At 45.2% G+C, this 19,432-nt stretch overlaps 1 protein-coding gene across 1 annotated transcript in view; it reads right to left on the reverse strand.

The window, feature by feature from the left end:
• Positions 1-302: 302 nt before the first annotated feature.
• COL23A1 (collagen type XXIII alpha 1 chain) overlaps positions 303-19,432 on the reverse strand; it is a 395,499-nt gene continuing 376,369 nt past the window's right edge. The window contains exons 20-29 of the mRNA XM_054690972.1: positions 18,933-18,995; positions 18,546-18,602; positions 18,291-18,317; positions 17,299-17,361; positions 17,166-17,219; positions 16,962-16,988; positions 4,466-4,519; positions 4,243-4,329; positions 2,447-2,485; positions 303-1,928 (exon numbers count right to left, since the gene is read on the reverse strand). Coding sequence (XP_054546947.1) covers positions 1,902-1,928; positions 2,447-2,485; positions 4,243-4,329; positions 4,466-4,519; positions 16,962-16,988; positions 17,166-17,219; positions 17,299-17,361; positions 18,291-18,317; positions 18,546-18,602; positions 18,933-18,995 — 498 coding nt within the window. The 3' untranslated portion in view covers positions 303-1,901. The remainder of the gene's footprint in view (positions 1,929-2,446; positions 2,486-4,242; positions 4,330-4,465; positions 4,520-16,961; positions 16,989-17,165; positions 17,220-17,298; positions 17,362-18,290; positions 18,318-18,545; positions 18,603-18,932; positions 18,996-19,432) is intronic.

Below are 19,432 nucleotides of genomic sequence, written 5' to 3' on the forward strand. Positions count from 1 at the left end.
GCATAAATAAATCAATCCTTTAAAGAAAAATAGGAGACTGACACTTTTCCCTTGAATTGGGATAAACTTCTAATTCTGGCAGGAAATGAAACCATGTGACTTTTAAGGCTTGGCCATACAAGCTGACCTCACTTTCACCGGGTCCACCCAGGACATTTACCCTTGGAATCCAGTGCCATGTTTCGAGGAAGCCCAGATTAAAGGGAGGCCCGGTGTTCTGGACTCCTGCCCTCTCAGCTGAGAGTCAGCATTGCCCACTAGGTGTGGGAGAACTTGAGCAACCACCACCTGCTGAGCCCATTAACCCTTTAACCCCCTGCAAGCCAGAAATAGAGGGGCCCATTGCTTCAGGGCAACACATTTAGAGGTGATTTGTTATAGAGCAGTCACTGGTCAGTGGACTCCTCAAAGGCCCAGTGAGGCATGCAACTGGTCAGAGGGCTCAGATAGTAACGGCAGGTCCTGGCCTCTAGTCCGTGTCTTCCTCCTTCTAAACGCCATCTTTCCCTGACCTGAACTGCTTCCTCTGGTTTCCAGGGCCGCCTGGGCCCAGGGAAAGTCCCTTTATCTCTGACCACCCATCAAAGGACACACTGAAACCTGTTAAAAAAGAGGTCCAGGATGGAGGCACTTGTTAAGCCCACAAAGACTTAAGACCTAGCTTAACTGTGATTTTAAACCCTCTGTGGTTTCAGCCTCCCCAGGGTTGGATTCCTACCTGGTGAGCATGGAATTTTCTGACTGGCACCAATGAGATCATCTTTTCCAATTCCCCAAGGAAGATGAGATCATGCTAGGGACCTGTTTGCATTCCCCAAATGCAGGCTGCCTAAGCCTGAAATAATTCCTTCATCCCTAATCTTGCTTCTTCCTGCTTATAAAAGCAGGCGGGATACTACCCAATTCAAGGATCATTTAACAAAGGAAGTTTGATCTTTAAAGGAATGGGGTTGGTTTTTTTTGTTATTTGTCAAACCTTTCCCAGGGGTACCCCAGTGAGGGGCAGTCTGCAAGGACAGACACACCCAGACACACCTTGGCAGTTTATTAACACAGCGATATCCATCTATACAGAGAGGAGAAGCAAGTAGCTGGGCCAGAGTGGTGGCTGAAGGAGGGAAGCTTCTTCTCCCAACGGCCCCCTGGTCAGGTGGCTGGGAACCAGCCCTGAGGCTCTTTTCCTGTATCCAAAATGGTCCAGGAGGACCATTTTGGCTGGCTGACCAGAGTTCTCCTGCGTGGGAGACTTGGGGCCAGTGAAATCCGAGCTCTGAGCCGGAGGCCCGTCTCCTCAGGCCAGCTAAGTCCCTGTTTTGGGTGGCGTGGAGACAAATAGGAAGTAGCAGCCACTGCAGCCTGTGCCCCATTGTCCTCTGCACTTGGGCATCATGGGGGTCCCTCCATTTGGGTCCACCAGCTGGGTCCACATGATGGCGATCACAGTGCTTGGTCTCTACTTGGGATCAGAGGACGTAGGCTGGCTTCCTGAGGTCTACTGAACTGGACGGCAGCTAGATCTGTCCAGGCTGCTTGCCACAGCTTCTAGCATCCAACTTCAAGTGCTGGGCCAGAGTCTTGTCCTGCCCTGGTGAGCCCAGGGCCTAGGGGGACCCCAAAGAGTGGGCAAGCTGGCTCTGACTGAGGCCAGAGAGGCTGGGAGCATCTTCAGTGTTAGTCCAAGTTCTGACCTTTTTGAATGGGGTCAGGCCCGGGGGCTCCAGAGCTTCAGGGGACAGGGGGCAGCTGGAGTCTCTCTGCTGATCAGGACCGAAGGCCCAACCTGGTGTCTTTGCAGGCTCACCTGAGCCAGGCACTTTCGCCTTCGTTTCCTTCCAAGAAAGCCATGGGTACACCATTCCTGGCGACTGGCCTAGCCACTTTCCTGCAGCCTTACACGCTGGTCATTCCCGTGCCGGGGTGGGCATCTTCTTAGATGTTAAAAGGCCACAGGTGGGACATCCCATAAAAAAATCAATATATTACTGTTTTTTTTTTTTTTTACAAACATTAAAAAAGTCCACATGGATCTGTACAGGTTGTGACCTGGGTCCTGGGGATCACTGGAAGCGGAGGGAAAGACTGAAGGTGAGGAGGGGTCATGAGGCATCCACCCTGGCCTGGGCACCTGTCTTGATATATCTGTGGAGCAGGTGCGCCCCCAAACCACTTGGATCTTGGCCCCTACACCCTCATGGTGGGGCAGTTGGACAAAGTCCCAGGGGTGCTGATGTTTTGCACTAGTGGGGCCTGGATGACCAACAGGATGGGTTGAACACAATCACCCGGGACCACAGATCACACGATGGGAGAGTTGAAACTAGGGTGGTGAAGGGAAACCATTATTCACTCTGATTGTATGGGAGGCCACTGACACCCAACCTTGGGACCCCTCATTGTTCCCCCTACCTTCGCCCAGTCTGGGGGGAGACCCTTTTTTGCAAGGTACCTTATGCCAGCAGCCAGGCACGGGCAGCCCGTCGGGGCCCTAGAAAGGAAGGAGGCTTCAGTGATGGGGTTCTCTATATTCCACACACCCCTGCCATTTTACAGGGAGGTGCAGTCTAGGAGCTTCCACCTGAGGCTGCCGGATGCCACCAAGGCAAGGCTCGAATGCCTGACCCCTGGGTAGCCAGTCTCAGGATACAAGACCCCTGACTGCTTGTCCCAAGTGTGCTTTCAAAGGACTGTGCAGACCAGGAGGACACTGTGGGCTACCAGGCAGTGGGCTGGACATTTGAGGCCAGGAGAAGGCATGGGCTGGCCCTGCTGAGGGAGAGGGGCTGCATAGCTTCCTGCCTGGTGGTCTTGACAGTGGCCCTGGTCCCTCTCACTGGGGGTCTGAGAGCTTTCTCCATGAGTGAATAAATGGCATCCCTCTCAGGTCTGTCTGGGTAGCAGACAGAGTGAGGCAGGTGAAGGCCATCAGGGCACAAACTAGACAAGGGTGTGGCCACCACACCCTTGTCTAGGGGCACCAGCTGGGCAACTCAGCCATCCTACATGAGCAGTGGATGGGTTTCTTGTACTGGGGGAACTAGAAAGGGACAAAGGCTGACCTTCAGCCTAGAGTCCCTGGGACTCTTATGGTGAACGCACACTCTATTCTGAGACACATGCACAGGCCTAGGACATGTGGGAGTACAGGCTGGGGCCTGAAAGGAAGTGGGGAGGAAGGGAGAATGCAAAGGCAGGTGGCGAGGAAATGCAGGGCAGAGCCGCAGGCACAGGCGACCCAGAGGGCTGGCTCAGCAGAACACAGCACAGCATACAGCAGACCAGACCGTATAGCACAGGCCAGGGCCCACTGCCCCTCGTTAGGACCCTGGACCCCAGGGCCCCTTGTTTGCTTCTGCATTTAGGATTCTCCTGTTTCAAAGACACACACTTATGACTTAGAGGGAAGTCCTGGCCCAGGGCATGAGGTATGGGGCCACCTGTCCCCTGCTGTCCCTGGCATTTCTGTGTGTGTACTTTTGCTCTGTTCATGTCTTTACTTAATAGATTCCTCAAAACCAACAGAGGAAGGAATTGGTGTCCCACTATATGGATGAGACTAAGGGACAAAGGATGTCAGAGGTCTGGGTCCCTGGCTCTGGTACCCCTTTGGAAGGCGACCTGTACACATCATAGCTGGAGGCCCCTCTCCATGCTCTGGGGGCTGCAGCAGAGCTGGGTCTGAACATGTGGTCATATGGAAACTCAGTTGTGTTTTTCTGGTCTTTTCTGAGTTCCTCTGGAAGAGTCCAACATGTAAACCCTCCTCCCTTCTGGAAAGAGGAAACTGAATTGGTTATTTCAGAAACCAGGCTGGGGGCTGTGGGAGAAAATGGAAAGGAAAAAGATTGGGGGTGTGCAAAGGAAAAGAAGGGGCTCTAGGGCATATGGAGATTCAGGGGGAGAGGTAGAACCACCCCAGACCAAAAAAACCTTTTTCAGGGGTGGAGAGGAAAGACTCAGAGGCAAGGTAGTTTCCACTCCCCCTATGGCCCTGGACGCTGAGGGGACTCTGCCTCTGGCCAGGCTTTCATCTCTGTAGAGGGGTTGGATCCCCTGTGCCTGGGAACAGAGTGAGAGGAGCTTGACAGCAGTGCTAGCAATGGCGGCCTGTCAGCATGGGCACCCCAGGCAGAGCCAGTTTGACTTCTGGGATGTGCAGCTGAGCTCTGAGAACTGGGAAGATGTTGGACCCAGCCTAGGGCAGCAAAGAATGGGTTGAGGTGCCTAAACTGCTCTGACACGTACCACAGGACATGGCTGGTCCAGGCCTGGTGGTCCCGGTTCACCCTTCTGGCCCTTCACTCCTTTCCGTCCTGGGACACCTCGCTCCCCCTGTACAAAGAGGAGATGGGGTCATGGCTATGGCTGGCCTCCAACACTTACCAGAGAGATGAGCCTGGGTCTGCAGCCTGCCCTGTGCCCCCTCCCAGCCTCCATCTGCCTCTGTTTTCTCTCCACCTGCCCCCACCTTTTCTCCACGTTCACTCCGGTCACCTTTCTCCCCGCGGGGTCCAGGGAAACCCTGACAAAAGGATCGAAGATTAAAGTTGAAAATAAGATCTGAGGTTTGCTGCTGTCATCCGTTCATTTCTGCTCCCCTCCAGTCCATCACTGCCCCCTCCCTCCATGCATATTCATGGCACAAGTTAGCCAGCCCCAGCTCCTAGGTGACTACGTTGTGTTTATGGAAGAAAGAGCTCAGTAGTGCCACTAGCAAGGGATCTTCTCTCATATAATGGTCAGATTTAGTTGGTATTAGCCCTGGCTTCGATGGAGATAGAGAGCCAGGAAACCCATGAAAGTGTGTCACCATCTTCAACTGACTGAGAATTGGTGATTGTACTCTCTGCCTTTGACTCAGTCCTTTCATACATTTCTCCTCCTCCCCATCCATTCAAACATTTCCAAGCATCTACTGGGAACTGAGCTTTCAGATAAATTCATCCACTATCCATCCATCTTCTATTCATCATTATTCATCTATTGTCCATTCATCATCCAGATCTGATATGTTCCTTCTTTATTAATTATGTTTTTTTATTTTCTGCCTCTTATAGTCTGTTTCAACTTGTTAAAAGTCCTGTTGCTCCAATGGCAAGGGAAACAAAAACAAAAATGAACAAATGAGACTACATCAAACTAAAAAGCTCCTGCACAATGAAAGAAACTTGCATCAAAATGAAAAGACAGAGAGGGGGGATCTAGCCACCATCTGGGCATACCGTGGGTGCAGGGAAGTACCCTCTTGAATCGCCATTTTAGACCAGGTATCTTTGTGTCCAGAATCTGCCTAGACTGCGTGGAACTGGGAAAGGGCTGCCCCCACAGCCAGAGGTGAGCTGAAAAGCCCCCACAAGCCAGGCCCTGTCTGGCCACCAGTTGGAGCCCAGAGGGGGATCCAGCAATTTGGAGCCCAGCAGGTGATCCAGCCATGGACAGGGCAGTCTGTGGGACCGCAAGACCCACCTCTGGAATTAAACAAATACAGAAGGAGATTTTCTGTGACAGCGAACACTACATATTCATAGTATCACTGCCCTACTGGACTTTTGGCATAACAGTTTTTGACTCGATTGGACCACCAGTTTCTGACATCCCAAAAAGAGCACACCAAAAAGATGCCAGTCAATACCAGTGACACAGTGTCCCAATAGGACAAATTAGAAAACAAGCAGCAGGGAGAAGAAAAACTGCAAGCAAGCAAGCAAGTCCTCAAGGAAAAGACACATCACAAAAAGAAAATAACCCACCAGAATGCAAGAACAGTGACTTGGAAGAACTTCTGAGCCTTCCTGATAGAGAATTTAAAATCGCCATGATTAAAAAACTGAAAGAAGTCAAAAATGATATGGGAAAAATAATCAATGATCAGAAGAATGACACTGAGTCCCTAAAGAGGGAAGTGAAGGAAATGCAGGAGATCAAAGGATTTATGGAGGAGCTAAAGAACTCTGGGAAAAGCAGAATAGAAATATTCTGAAAACAGAATAGATGAAATGGAAGAATGAATAAACACTCTTGAAGACACAGAAATAAAACGAACCAAAACAGAAAAGGAAAGAGAAATATGAAGGAAAAAGAATGAAGAAAGACTTCGGGAATTGTCTGACTCCATGAGGAAAGGAAATATAAGAGTTATAGGAATCCCAGAAGGAGTGGAGAGACATAGGAACAGAGAAAATATCCAAGGAAATAATTGAAGAGAACTTCCCAAACATGAAGAAGTTGCTGAAAATGACATACAAGAAGCAAGAAGAACAGCAAACTTCCATGATGAAAGGAAAAATACAGCATGACACATAATAGTAAAGCTCCCAAGATCCAAGACAAGGAGAAATAATGAAGCTGACAAGAGGGAAGAAACAGATAACATACAAAGGAAAAACCAATCAGGCTGACCTCAGACTTCTCTGAAGAAATACTATGGGCAAGGAGAGAGTGGAGGGAAATAGTCAATAAACTCCAAGACAACAAATGCCAACCAAGAATACTCTATCCTGCAAAGCTTTCCTTCCTCTATGAAGAAAGAATTAGGACCTTCCCAGACAAACAGAAACTCCGGAATTTCATTATGACTAAACCCCTACTCTAAAAAATACTACAAGGAGTCCTAAAGCTAGAACCAACAGAGGGATGAATAAGAACGAAACAAGACAAAAAATTAAAACAAACAAACAAATAAATAAAACCAGAAAAAAGACAACAAAATGGCAAATACAGAGGCTAACATATCAATATTAGCTCTAAATGTAAATGGACTAAACCCTTCAATAAAAAGACACAGAATCTCAGGCTGGAAAAGAAAAAAACCCAACTTTTGGCTGTCTCCAGGAAACACATTTAACTACAAAAGATAAAAATAGACTGAAAGCAAAAGGATGGAAAACACTCCTACAAGCAAATGGACCAAAAAAGAAGGAAGGAACAGCAATACTTATATTAGATAAAACAGATTTCAAACTCAAAAAGGTAAAAAAGAGACCCAGATGGTCACTACATCATGATCAAGGGGACAATACTTCAAGAAGAAATAACACTCATTAACATATACTCACCAAATGAAGGAGCATCAAAATATATCAGACAACTATTATCATTTCTGGAAACAGACATCAGAGAAAACACATGTAGTAGGAGACTTCAACACACCATTATCAACAACAGATAGATCAATGAGACAAAAAATAAGTAAGGACACCAAAGCTCTAAATAAGGATCTAGAGCTTATGGGCTTAACAGACATCTATAGAACACTAAAGCCAAAAAGTCTGAGTACACATTTTTCTCAAGCACACACGGATCATTCTCTAGGATCAATCACATACTGGGACACAAGACAAACATCAACAGATACACCAAGATTGAAATCATACCAACCATCTTCTCTGACTGTGAAGGCATCAAGCTAGAAATGAACCATAAAAAGAGGCAAGGAATCCTCCTACCTCATGGACATTGAAACCCACACTAATGGAAGACCAATGGACTAATGAGGAGATCAAAGAAGAAATTTAAAAATACTTTGAGTTGAATGACAAGGAGGACACCAATTTCCTAAATGTATGGGATGCAGCAAAAGCAGTAATAAGAGGAAAATACATTTTAATACAGGCTCACACCAACAAACAAGAAAGAACTCAAAGAGGGACTCCCCGGTGGTGCAGCGGTTGCGCGCTGGGTTGCAAAGATGCCCACAGCCTCTGCAGCACAGGTTCGATCCCCGGCTGCTCCCCGGCCACCAGAAGAGGGTCCCACATGGCGCGCAGACCTCTCCTGCCGCCCGCTGCTCCCCTCAGCAGTGTACTTCGGTCCTTCTGCCTGCTCTGCTCCCCGCTCTGGCTCTGGTGAATTCTCTCACCCTCCTGCACTTCTGACTGTGCCCAGTGCTTGTATAAATAAATAAATAAATCTTTAAAAAAAAAAAAAAAAAGAAAGAACTGAAAGAAACAACCTAATCACCCATCTCAAAGAACTAGAAAAAGAATAACAAAAAAACCCTAAAACCAGTAGAAGAAAGGGAATAATAAAAATCAAATCAGAAATAAATGAAATAGAAACTAAAAAACAATCTAAAAGATCAATGAAACCAAAAGTTGGTTCTTTGAAAAAATAAATAAAATAGACAAACCCCTAGTCAGGTTCACAAAGGAAAAATGGGAGAAAGCACAAATAAATAGGATCACAAATGAAAAAGGAGAAATCACAACGGACACAGCAGAAATCAAAAGAATAATCAGAAACTACTATGAACAGTTGTATGCAAACAAGCGCAACAATCTAGAAGAGATGGACAAATTCCTACAACTCTACAATCACCCAAAGCTAGATAAAGAAGAAATAGAACACCTAAACAGACCAATTACAAGCAGTGAAATTGAAATGGTAATTAAAACCCTCCCCAAAAACAAAAGCCCAGGACCAGATGGATTTACGAATGATTTCTACCAAACATTCGGAAATGAATTAGTGCCTATCCTTCATAAACTCTTTCAAAAAATTGAGAAGATAGGGATAATACCAAACACATTCTATGAAGCCAACATTACACTAATACCAAAACTGAACAAGGACAACACAAAAAAAGAAAACTACAAGCCGATCTCTCTAATGAACACTGATGCAAAAATTCTCAATAAAATCTTAGCTATCAGAATCCAACAATGTATCCATAAGACAATTCACCACGACCAAGTAGGATTTATTCCAGGGACACAAGGATGGCTCAACATCCAAAAATCAATCAATGTAATCCAAAACATCAACGAAAAGAAATATAAAAACCATATGATAGTATCAATAGATGCTGAGAAAGCTTTTGACAAAGCACAACACCCATTTATGATAAAGGCCCTTGAAATTCTCAGGATACAAGTAACATATCTCAACATCATAAAGGCCATCTATGACAAGCCCATACCCAATATCATTCTCAATGGTGAAAAGCTGAAAGCATTTTCATTAAGATCTGAACAAGACAAGGATGTCCATTCTCACCACTGCTTTTCAATATAATACTGGAATTCCATAGCCAGAGCAATAAGACAAGAGAAAGACATACGAGGAATCCAAATAGGAAAAGAAGTCAAACTATCACTATTTGCAGATGATATGATAATATACATAGAGAACCCCAAAAACTCCACAGAAAAAGTAATTCAACTCATCAATCAGTTCAGTAAAGTGGCAGGATACAAAATCAACACACGGAAATCAGTAGACTTTCTATACACAAACAATAAATCTGAAGAAGAAGAAATCAAGAAAACCATCCTTTTTATTATAAAAAAAAATCAAATACTTGGAAATAAATCTAACAAAAGCGGTAAAGGACCTATACAAAGAAAACTATAAAACACTGTTAAAGAAATAGCAGAAAACACAAAGAAATGGAAAGACATCCCCTGCTCATGGATTGGAAAAATTAAAATTATCAAAATGTCCATCCTACTAAAAGCAATTTATAGATTCAATGCTATTCCAATAAAAATTTCAATGTCATTCTTCAAAGAAATAGAAAAAATATTGATGAAATTCATATGGAGTCACCAAAAACCCTGAATAGCCAAAGCTCTCCTGAAAAAAAAAAAAAGAAGGGAATGGAGGCATCACACTCCCAGATTTCAAACTATACTACAAAGCCATAATAAACAAAACTGCATGGTATTGGCGCAAGAACAGACACACGGACCAATGGAACCTAACAGAAAATCCAGAAATGAACCCACAGATTTACCGTCATTTACGGTCATTTACAGTCTTTGACAAAGGAGCAAAGAATATGCAATGGAGCAAAGAAAGCTTGTTCAATAAATGGTGCTGGGAAAACTGGGTCACTACATGCAAAAGAGTGAAACTTGACTACTACCTCACACCACGCACAAAAACCAACTCAAAATGGATTAAAGAACTAGACATAAGACCTGAAACCATAAAATATATAGAAGGACATATAGGCAAAACACTACATGACATACACCTCAGCAACATCTTTAAAGACTCATCACCCAAAGCAGTGATAGTGAAGGCAAAGATAAACAGCTGGGACTACATCAAATTAAAGAGCTTCTGTACAGCAAAAGAGACAGTAACCAAAACAAAGAGACACCCTACCGACTGGGAGAAAATTTTTGCACACAGCACTAATGATAAAGGACTGATTTCAATAATCTACAAAGAGGTGAAGAAACTCAGCAAAAACAAAGTAAATAATCCAGTCAAAAAATGGGCAGAAGAACTAAAAAGAAACTTCTCCAAAGAGGAAATGCAAATGGCGAACAGGCATATGAAAAATTGTTCAGCATCACTTGTAATCAGGGAAATGCAAATCAAAACTACAATGAGATACCATCTTACACCAGTGAGATTGGCACATATTAAAAAAAACTAGCTACAACAAATGTTGGCGAGAATGTGGAGAAAAAGGAACTCTCCTGCACTGCTGGTGGGAGTGCAAACTGGTCCAACCACTATGGAAAGCTGTGTGGAGATTCCTCAACCTGCTAAAGATGGAGCTTCCATATGATCCAGCAATTCCACTCCTAAGTATTTACCCAAAGGACACAGAATAATTAATTCAAGCGCACCTGCACCCCTATGTCTATTGCAGCACTATTTACAATAGGTAAACTATGGAAACAACCCAAATGCCCAAAAATAGATGACTGGATCAAGAAGATGTGGTACATATACACAATGGAATATTACTCAGCAATCAAAAAAGATAAACTCATGTAATTTGCAGCAACATGGATGGAGCTAGAAGGGATCATGCTCAGCGAAATAAACCAGAAAAAAAATACTGGATGGTCTCATTCATAGCAGGAATTTAGTAAACCTAAATAAGGGACCAGGAAAAAGACTAATTATAATAAAGTAAAAATCAAAATCAACAAGTAACTATAATCCAGAAACACACTCTGGGGGGCAGGGAGAGGAGGCGGGATTAGGGTCAAAATAAGGGGAGGTGGGAATTGTATGGGGAATATAACCAAGATGAAAATGCAGACATTGTGAAAAAATGAAAAATGATGTAAAAAAATATAAAAGAAAAAAAAACAAAATGAAAAGACATCCTACTGAATAGGAGAAGATATTTGCTCAATATATGTCCAACAAAGGGCTAATATTCAAAATAAACAAAGGACTTATGAAACTCAACAAAAAAAAAAACAATAAAAAAATGGGTAGGGGATCAGAACAGACATTTCTCCAACGAAGACATACATATTGCCAATAGGCACATGAAATGATGTTCATCATCTTTATTCTTAGAGAAATGCAAATCAAAATGAGATACCACCTAATATCTGTGAGGATGGCTATTATCCAAAAGACAAGAGATACCAAGTATTGGAGAGGATGTGGAGAGAAGGGGACCCTTGTACACTGTTGGTGGGACTGTAAATTGCAGTCATTATGGAAAGCTGTATGAAGATTCCTAAAAAATAAAAAAGAAATTCCATAAAAACCAGCCATTCCACTTCTGGATATTTACCAAAAAAATACAAAAATGCTAATTCAAGGGGATGTATGCACACCCATGTTTGTTGTAACACTCTTTGTAATAGCCAAGAACTGGAAACAAACTTAGTGCCAATCAACTGACAAGTGGATAAAGAAAATGTAGTTGATACATACAATGGAAAACCATTGTTCAGCTATAAAAAATGATGAATTCCTGCCATCTGTAACAACGTGGATAAACTTAAAGAGAATTATCCTTGGTGAAATAGCCAGATAGAAAAATCTCTGTATGATTTCATTCACATGAGGTATATAGAAAAACAAGCAATGACCTAAATGAAACAAAAATGAACATTTGGATATAAGACCAACAAGTAGTTGCCAGAAGGCAAAGGGGAGGGGAGGAGTGGGGACATTGGGAAGAAGGGAATAATGGTAAGATGAAGGGTAGAATTGTACTCTTAGTAGTGACCTTAAGGGAGTTTTTACACATGTTGACTCTCAGTGATGAACACCTGGGATTTACATGATGTGATGCAACCTTACTTGAAAAAAAAAAGAGGAAAAAACGTCTAGCTGGCCAGGGAGAGACAGCCTCCCCAGTGCTTGCTCACCAGCGCTGAGAGAGCAAAGGGAGCATGCCTTTCACGTGCAGACCAACTAAGTCCCAACTATCCTCTTTACCTAACTCTCACACACCAAGCCAGCATTTCCTCTGCCTGAAGTCACCCCCGGGCCAGGTGACAGGCAACTAGAGATCATGTCTATAGCCCAGGGCCCACAGGAACTATTCCAACTGGCCAGTCTGAAGATATTCGCTCTGTCCTGCCTTGTCTTTCTAAGGGAAAGCCCTCAAAAGCTCTGGCCAAGGCTTTCCCAACTCCTTTCTGGCTCCTGACCAAACCTGGTGCCTCCCCATGTGGCCCTATGTAGTGTGGTATGCCCTTCACTAGGGGAATGAAAGAAATACATTCTTCTTTCAAGGATTTTTTTTCCTTCTCTTTTCTTTTCTTTTTTGTATTTAAAGCTATTTTTATTTTTTATATTAATTTTTAAATTTTTTACATCATTGTTCATTTTTAAACAATATTTGCTCCCCCCACCCCCTCAGGTGTAGTTCCCATAGAGTTTCCTTCACCAATGCACCCGTGCACCATCACCTCAGTCCCCTGTGCTCCGCCCTCCCTCCTTCCTTCTCCTCCCCTGCAGTATGTCTCTAATTTAGAATTGTCCGTTTTTGCTTTGTTGTGTTTTGTACTGTTACCATTTTTTTTTAAAGATTTATTTATTTATGGATACAAGAGCTGGGGTACAGGCCAAAGATGTGGGGGTGAGAGGATTCACCAGAGACAGAATGGGGAGCAGAATAGGCAGGTTGACCGAAATACACAGCTGAGGGGAACAGTGGGCGAATCAGGAGAGGTCTGCTGCGCCATGTGGGTCAGGTCCCTGGCTGGGGATCGAACTCATGCTGTAGTGGCTGTGGATAGCTTCATAGGTTGTGTCTTAACCCCTTGTGCCACCAGGGAGGCTCCCTGTTATTATTTTTTTACACTGATGTCTTATTTGGTTCTCCTATATTCCTGCTATAAATGAAACCATTTTGATATTTTTGTTTTTCCTTCTGGCTTATTTCTCTGAGCATAATTTCCTCTAGCTCCATCCATGTTGCTGTGAATGGCATGAGCTTATCTTTTTTGATTGTTGAATAATATTCCATTGTGTATATATGCCGCATCTTCTTGATCCAATCGTCTATTTATGGGCATTTGTGTTGTTTCCAGGTTTTACCTATTGTAAAAATAGTGCTGCAATAAACATAGGGGTGCAGGTGTTCTTTTGAATCAATGTTTTTGTGTCCTTTGGGTAGATCCCAGGAGTGGAGTTGCCGGGTCATATGGTCACTCCATTTTTAGTAGACTGAGGAACTTTCAGACAGTTTTCCATAGTGGTTGCACCAGCTTGCACTCCCTCCAGCAATGTAGGAGAGTTGCTTTTTCACCACATCCTCGCCAACATTTATTGTTGCTTGTGTTTTTGGTATGTGCCATTCCTACTGGTGTAAGGTGGTATCTCAGTGTGGTTTTTTTTTTTTTTTAAGACATAGCTTTTATTTATTTATTTATTTATTTATTTTTATTTATTTATTTATTTATACAAGCACTGGGTACAGTCAGAAGCGCAGGAGGGTGAGAGAATTCACCAGAGCCAGAGCGGGGAACAGAGCAGGCAGAAGGACCGAAGTACACTGCTGAGGGGAGCAGCGGGTGGCAGGAGAGGTCTGCGCGCCATGTGGGACCCTCCTTCGGTGGCCAGGGAGCAGCCGGGGATCGAACTGGCGCTGCAGAGGCTGCGGGCAGCTTTGCAACCCAGCACTCAACCGCTGCACCACTGGGGAGGCCCTCTCAGTGTGGTTTTGATTTGCATTTCCTTGATTATAAGGGATGTTGAACATTTTTTCATATGCCTGTTGACCATTTGCATTTCCTCTTTGGAGAAATGTCCGCCCATTTCTTGACTGGATTGTTTATTTTGTTTTTGTATATCTTTGTGTTCAGTCCCTTATCAGTTGACTGGAGTGCAAAGATTTTTTCCCAGTCAGTGGGGTGTCTCTCTGTTTTGGTTAATGTCTCTTGCTGTGCAGAAGCTTTTCAGTTTGATGTAATCCCAGATGTTTTTCTTTTCCTTGGCTTTTTTTTTTTTTAAAGATTTATTTATTTATGCATTCAAGAACTGGGGCACAGGCCAGAAATGTGGGGTGTGAGAGGATTCATCAGAGACAGAGTGGGGAACAGAACAGGCAGACTGACTGAAATACACTGCTAAGGCAGGCAAGACAGGAGAGGTCTGCTTCACCATGTGGTTTCTCCCTGGCCGGCCGGAGATCGAACTTGTGCTACAGAGGCTGCGGATTGCTTCATAGTGTGGTACTTAACCCCTTGCACCACCAGGGAGGCCTCTTCCTTGACTTTCTTTGTTTTGGGTGATAAGTCTTTAAAGATGTTATTACAATGTATGTCTTGCAGTGTTTTACCTATATTTTCTTCTATATATTTTATGGTTTCAGGTCTTATGTCCAGTTCTTTTATTCATTTTGAGTTGATTTTTGTGCACGATGAGAGGTAGTGGTCTAGTTTCATTCTTTTGCATGTGGTGGTCCAGTTTTCCCAGCACCATTTATTGAACAAACTGTCCGTGTTCCATTGCATAGTCTTTGCTCCTTTGTCAAAGATCAGTTGTCCATATAAGTGTGGTTGTATTTCTGGGCTTTCTATTTGGTTCCATTGGTCTGTGTGTTTGTTTTTGTTTCATTGCCAAACTGTTTTAATTATTATGGCTTTGTAGTATAGCTTGAAGTTTGGAAGTGTGATACCTCCTTTCGCCTTTGTTGTCATCAATAGGGTTTTGGCTCTTCGTGGTTTTTTGTGGTTCCATATGAATTTCATCAGTATCTGTTCTATTTCTCTTTCAAAGATTTTTGAATGAGTCATCTTAATGTTATCACTCAGTCACGTCCATAAATTAACTCATCCCCTTCCCCCGTACATTCATGCCACACTGCACAATCTAACAGGGCAGGCCGTGGGGCACGGAAGGTGATGAACAAAATTCAGTGACAGATATATGAACTAAGATACCACAGGTCACAGGGAGAGGGACTGTTCTGTCCAGGTGAGAGGCAGGGAAGGTTTCTGAGCAGACTCCCCATTTCAGCTGAGCTTGATGGAACAGATGCGGGGCCAGGAGTCTCCAGGTAGATAAGGTTACCTGGATTTGGGAAGCTTCTTTGAGCTCCAGGCCTCCTAGAAGGCAACTGTGGCCATGTGGCTGGGGGTAGGGAGTCTTGCTAGCTTCGCCCCTAATGTCAGAGGAACATGGTCCTCCCAGTCAGAAACAGGTGAGAGTTCTCTCTCATGTCCACAATTGCTCTCCAAGTTGGTGTTTTCTCCTTAAACTTTAGGGGGACACCAAGACCTTGTAGCATAGCTGACATTTTCCTTGCAATAGTTACCTGATTTTATTGGGTAGCACCCTCCCTTCTCTCAGCCCATGACTCCACCCCAGCTTCAGGGTGAAGCATGTGATCAGGGTGAAGTATGGCATTCCTATGGCCACATGATGTATCACCAGGCACCTAATAGGGCCAATGAAACTTAAGACTTTTAAGGCAGTCAGTGAAATAAGACAGAAAGAAAAAGAAAAACATCAGATGGTTTCACTTATAGGAGGAATACAGGGGAACCAAATAAGGGATCAGGAAAAAGAATAAATGAAAAAACAAAATTAACAGGCAACTATTAATTAGAGACATTCTGCAGGGGAGGGGGAGGCAGAGGGATCAAAACAGAGGAGGGGAGAACACAAGGGACTATGGTGATGGTGCAAGAGTGATGTGGTGGTGGGAATTTTACAGGGACTACACCTGAGAGGAGAAACTATACATTGTATAAAAATGAACAATGATGTTAAATACAAATAAACAAATAAATAAATAAATAAATTAAAAAAAGACTTTTAAGAGTAGAGAGTGAGGCAAGTTGCTATTCTCTGGAATTTGGGCCTGGAAGGATGTGGGTCTGGGTTCCATCCCATTACAATGTGGAACTTGGAATGATGCCCATCCAGAGGAAGCAGAGATAAGAGAAAGGGAGAGGCTGGGCTGTGAAGACACAGTTGAATTCTGGATTAGAATGCTGCATCTCTGAATTTAAGTTTAAGTTGTGCTTTCTGACTCTTGCAAATGAAAGAGACTGGTATCCTTTCCAAAAAACTGCCATAACTGAAGGTTATGGCATCATTCACCAGGATATTGCAATAGGCTTCTCATTGCTCTTCCCATGTCCCTGTTCCAATGCATTATTCATTCTTCCATCACCTTTCACCTATCCAAGCATTCATCATCCATGCATCCACCTACCCACCCATCTATCCATTCATCATCCGTTAATCTATTATTTATCAATTCATTCATTCATCCACCATCCATCCGTCATCTATTCATCCATCCATCCATCCATCATCCACCCATCTATCCCTTCATCATCCATCAGTTATCCATTCATTCATTTATCCATCACCCATCCATCTTCCATCCATCATCTACTCATCGATAATTTATTCAACATCCATTTAGCCACCATTCATCTCTAGTCATCTGTCACTATCCATCCACTTACCCATCATCTGTCCCTTGTTCATTCATCCATCCTCCACCCACCTAGTCATCTTGCTCATCCATTTATTACCCATCCCTTCATATCACTTATTTATCAATCTTCCATACATCTGTTTATCCATCCATCCATCCATCCATCCATCCATCCATCCATCCATCCAATATCTACCCTGGGCTGTGAACTGGACTTGGTGCTGGGGACTCAGGGAGAACCAGTCAGTTGCAGGCTAAGCCCAGTCAATCAAATCAGGTTATTCCATGGTCAGCAGGAGGACAGAAACTATACATACTTGGTACCTGATCACTGTGAAAGGTGAATACTTACATCTAGTCCTGGCTCCCCGGGCCTGCCCTGAGGAGAAACAAATAAGAGGCTTAAAGGGGTTAGGGAAGGGACATTGGAAGCACAGGTCCTGGGAAGTTCAGTCTTATAAGTTGTCCACAAGCCTAAACTCTGGCCCCAGAACCAGTGAGGTGCAGGAGTTGACACATGGTGGGGGTGGGGGTGTGCCTAAAGGAAGGTGATTACCTTCTCTCCTTTGGTTCCTGGCAGCCCAATAAGGCCTGGTGGGCCAGCTGGCCCCTGGATGGAAAAGGAAGGGGTCAAGAGGCATGCTGATTGTAGGAATTATGGCTGGGGCAAACAAGGCTCATGAACTCACAGGCAACCCGGCGGGGCCTCTATCTCCTGTCTCGCCCTTCTCTCCTTTTGCTCCATCCAAACCCTGGAATTGAAGGGGCCACATGAGTCAGGGGTAGGGGGCCAGAGAGATGGCAGGACAGGACAGTTTGCAGCATGAATGAAGCTGGGGGACAGACTCCAGGCTCCAACAGGCCTGGCCTGGGCTTCCCCTCCTGTGTGAATAATCAGATGGCGCTGTGGGGGAGCACATTTTGCCTTTTCCCACACGGACTCCTTCGGTAATCATGGAATATGGTTAGGGTCACATTCACTTCACAGATGAGGGTGGGGACCACCTTTTTCTGTCACACAGCCAGGAAGTAGCAGGGCTGAGGACTAATCAGACTACTGAGTCCCAGCCTTGGATGCAGTCCCTGATGGCAGCTGCCTATTCTAAACATGATGTGGGGGGACAGTGACAAAACAGAACCAGAAGCAGTACATCTGGTTGGGCCATGTGCTCAGTTGGGTAAATGAGTAGAGACGCCGGGGGCGTGGCAAGCAGTGGGGCCAGCTGGCCTCCCCTGCTGTGTGGGCCTGCAGGGGCTGGGACACAGGCAGGCCACACTCATGGTTTTAATTTCAGAGTGGAGACATGACATTATATAATATACTCTGAGCACAAGACTTCATGTCCAGGCTGTGGGCTGTTGACAGATGCGCAGGGGAGTGGAATCGGGTAGAGGAAGGGTACAAGGAAGAGGGCGTGCAAGGACTACAGGCAGAGGGAGAAAGTGAATGAACAGACCCCCCCCCCAAGTATATGGAGTGGTCGGGGGGTGGGGGTCACCGTTCTGAGGGTATCAGGGAGATCTGTGCCAGGGAATGGGGTATATTCAGGCCCTGGGAAGACGCTGGACTGGTTTGGGAGGTGGAGCCCTTACTTTGCCCATTAGCAAGGTCTTCTGAAACTGTCCAGGCTGTGGATCTGTAGCAAGTAAGAGGAGTTTCTACCCATCCCTCAGAACTCACCTTGGGACCCTGGATTCCCTGAAGGCCCTGGAGGAGAGAGGACAGCATATCAGAAGGGTGTACAGATGGATCCAGACCTCAGGGCCTGAGCCCTCTTACAGCGGCCACATAGGCTTGCAGACCACTCCTGATCCCTGTGGCTCTGATTTCTGCAGCCTTTGCCCTCCCTGCCTGACATGCCCTTTCCCCAGGGGACCCTCTAGGGTCACTGCTCCTGGGCCTGGGTTCACCATGCTTCCAGTCAAACATTCTTACCACAGGGCCTGGGGGACCAGGAGGGCCGGGAGGTCCTGGTTCCACTATGATCTGGGCCTAGGAAGGAGTCAGAGGTGGGTTAGTCCCCATCACCCCACCCACTCGTGGTCTTGAGCTCAGTGGACACTGGTAGAGCAATGGGCTCCCAGGTCCCCCCGGGTCCAGGCTCCTTCCTGCCCGGAGATGGGCACTGTCTGGTGGCGGGCCAGCATCTGGCCTTTGGGCTCTCAGATGGCCCTCAGGCAGATGACACAGTCCAACATTCCCTTACTCTCCACTGCCCTGGGCTTGGTCAGGCCAAGTGGCCCTTCTGTCCCCAGGCTTGGGGCTCCAGATGGTCTGGGCTGGGCATTGTGGGGAGCCTCTGGCCCTTAGGAGCCTCCTTACCAGACTCTCCCTTAGCTTGTCCGATGCTGGCTCTCCCTTCTCCCCCTTGGGGCCGTCGGAGCCCTGCAGGACAGGATGGCCTTGAGCCCTTTCTGTCCATCACCCAAGCTACCACCCACAGCTCAGCACCTGCCTTCTTCCCCATAAGACTCTGGGAAGTAGAATAAGTTGGACTTTGCAGCTTAGAATAGTTTCCCCCTAAATCACTGTGACACACCCTTGGTGCCCAGCAGAGGTGTGTTTAGGGAGTATATCTGCCAGGCGAGGGAAAGGATCATGCTCAGCGAAATAAGCCAGAAAGAAAAAGAAAAATACCAGATGGTCTCACTCATAGCAGGAATCTAGAAAACTTAAATAAGGGACCAGGAAAATGAATAACTATAAGAAAGTGAAAATCAAAATCAACAAAAAACTATGAACCAGAGACACTCTATGGGGGGTAGGGGGCGGGAGGGGAGGGATTGGTGTCAAAATAAGGGGTTGCAATTGTATGGGGAATA

This window comes from Talpa occidentalis, unplaced genomic scaffold, assembly GCF_014898055.3.
Source record: "Talpa occidentalis isolate TD23 unplaced genomic scaffold, MPIMG_talOcc4v2.1 talOcc4.9, whole genome shotgun sequence".
Taxonomy (NCBI): domain Eukaryota; kingdom Metazoa; phylum Chordata; class Mammalia; order Eulipotyphla; family Talpidae; genus Talpa; species Talpa occidentalis.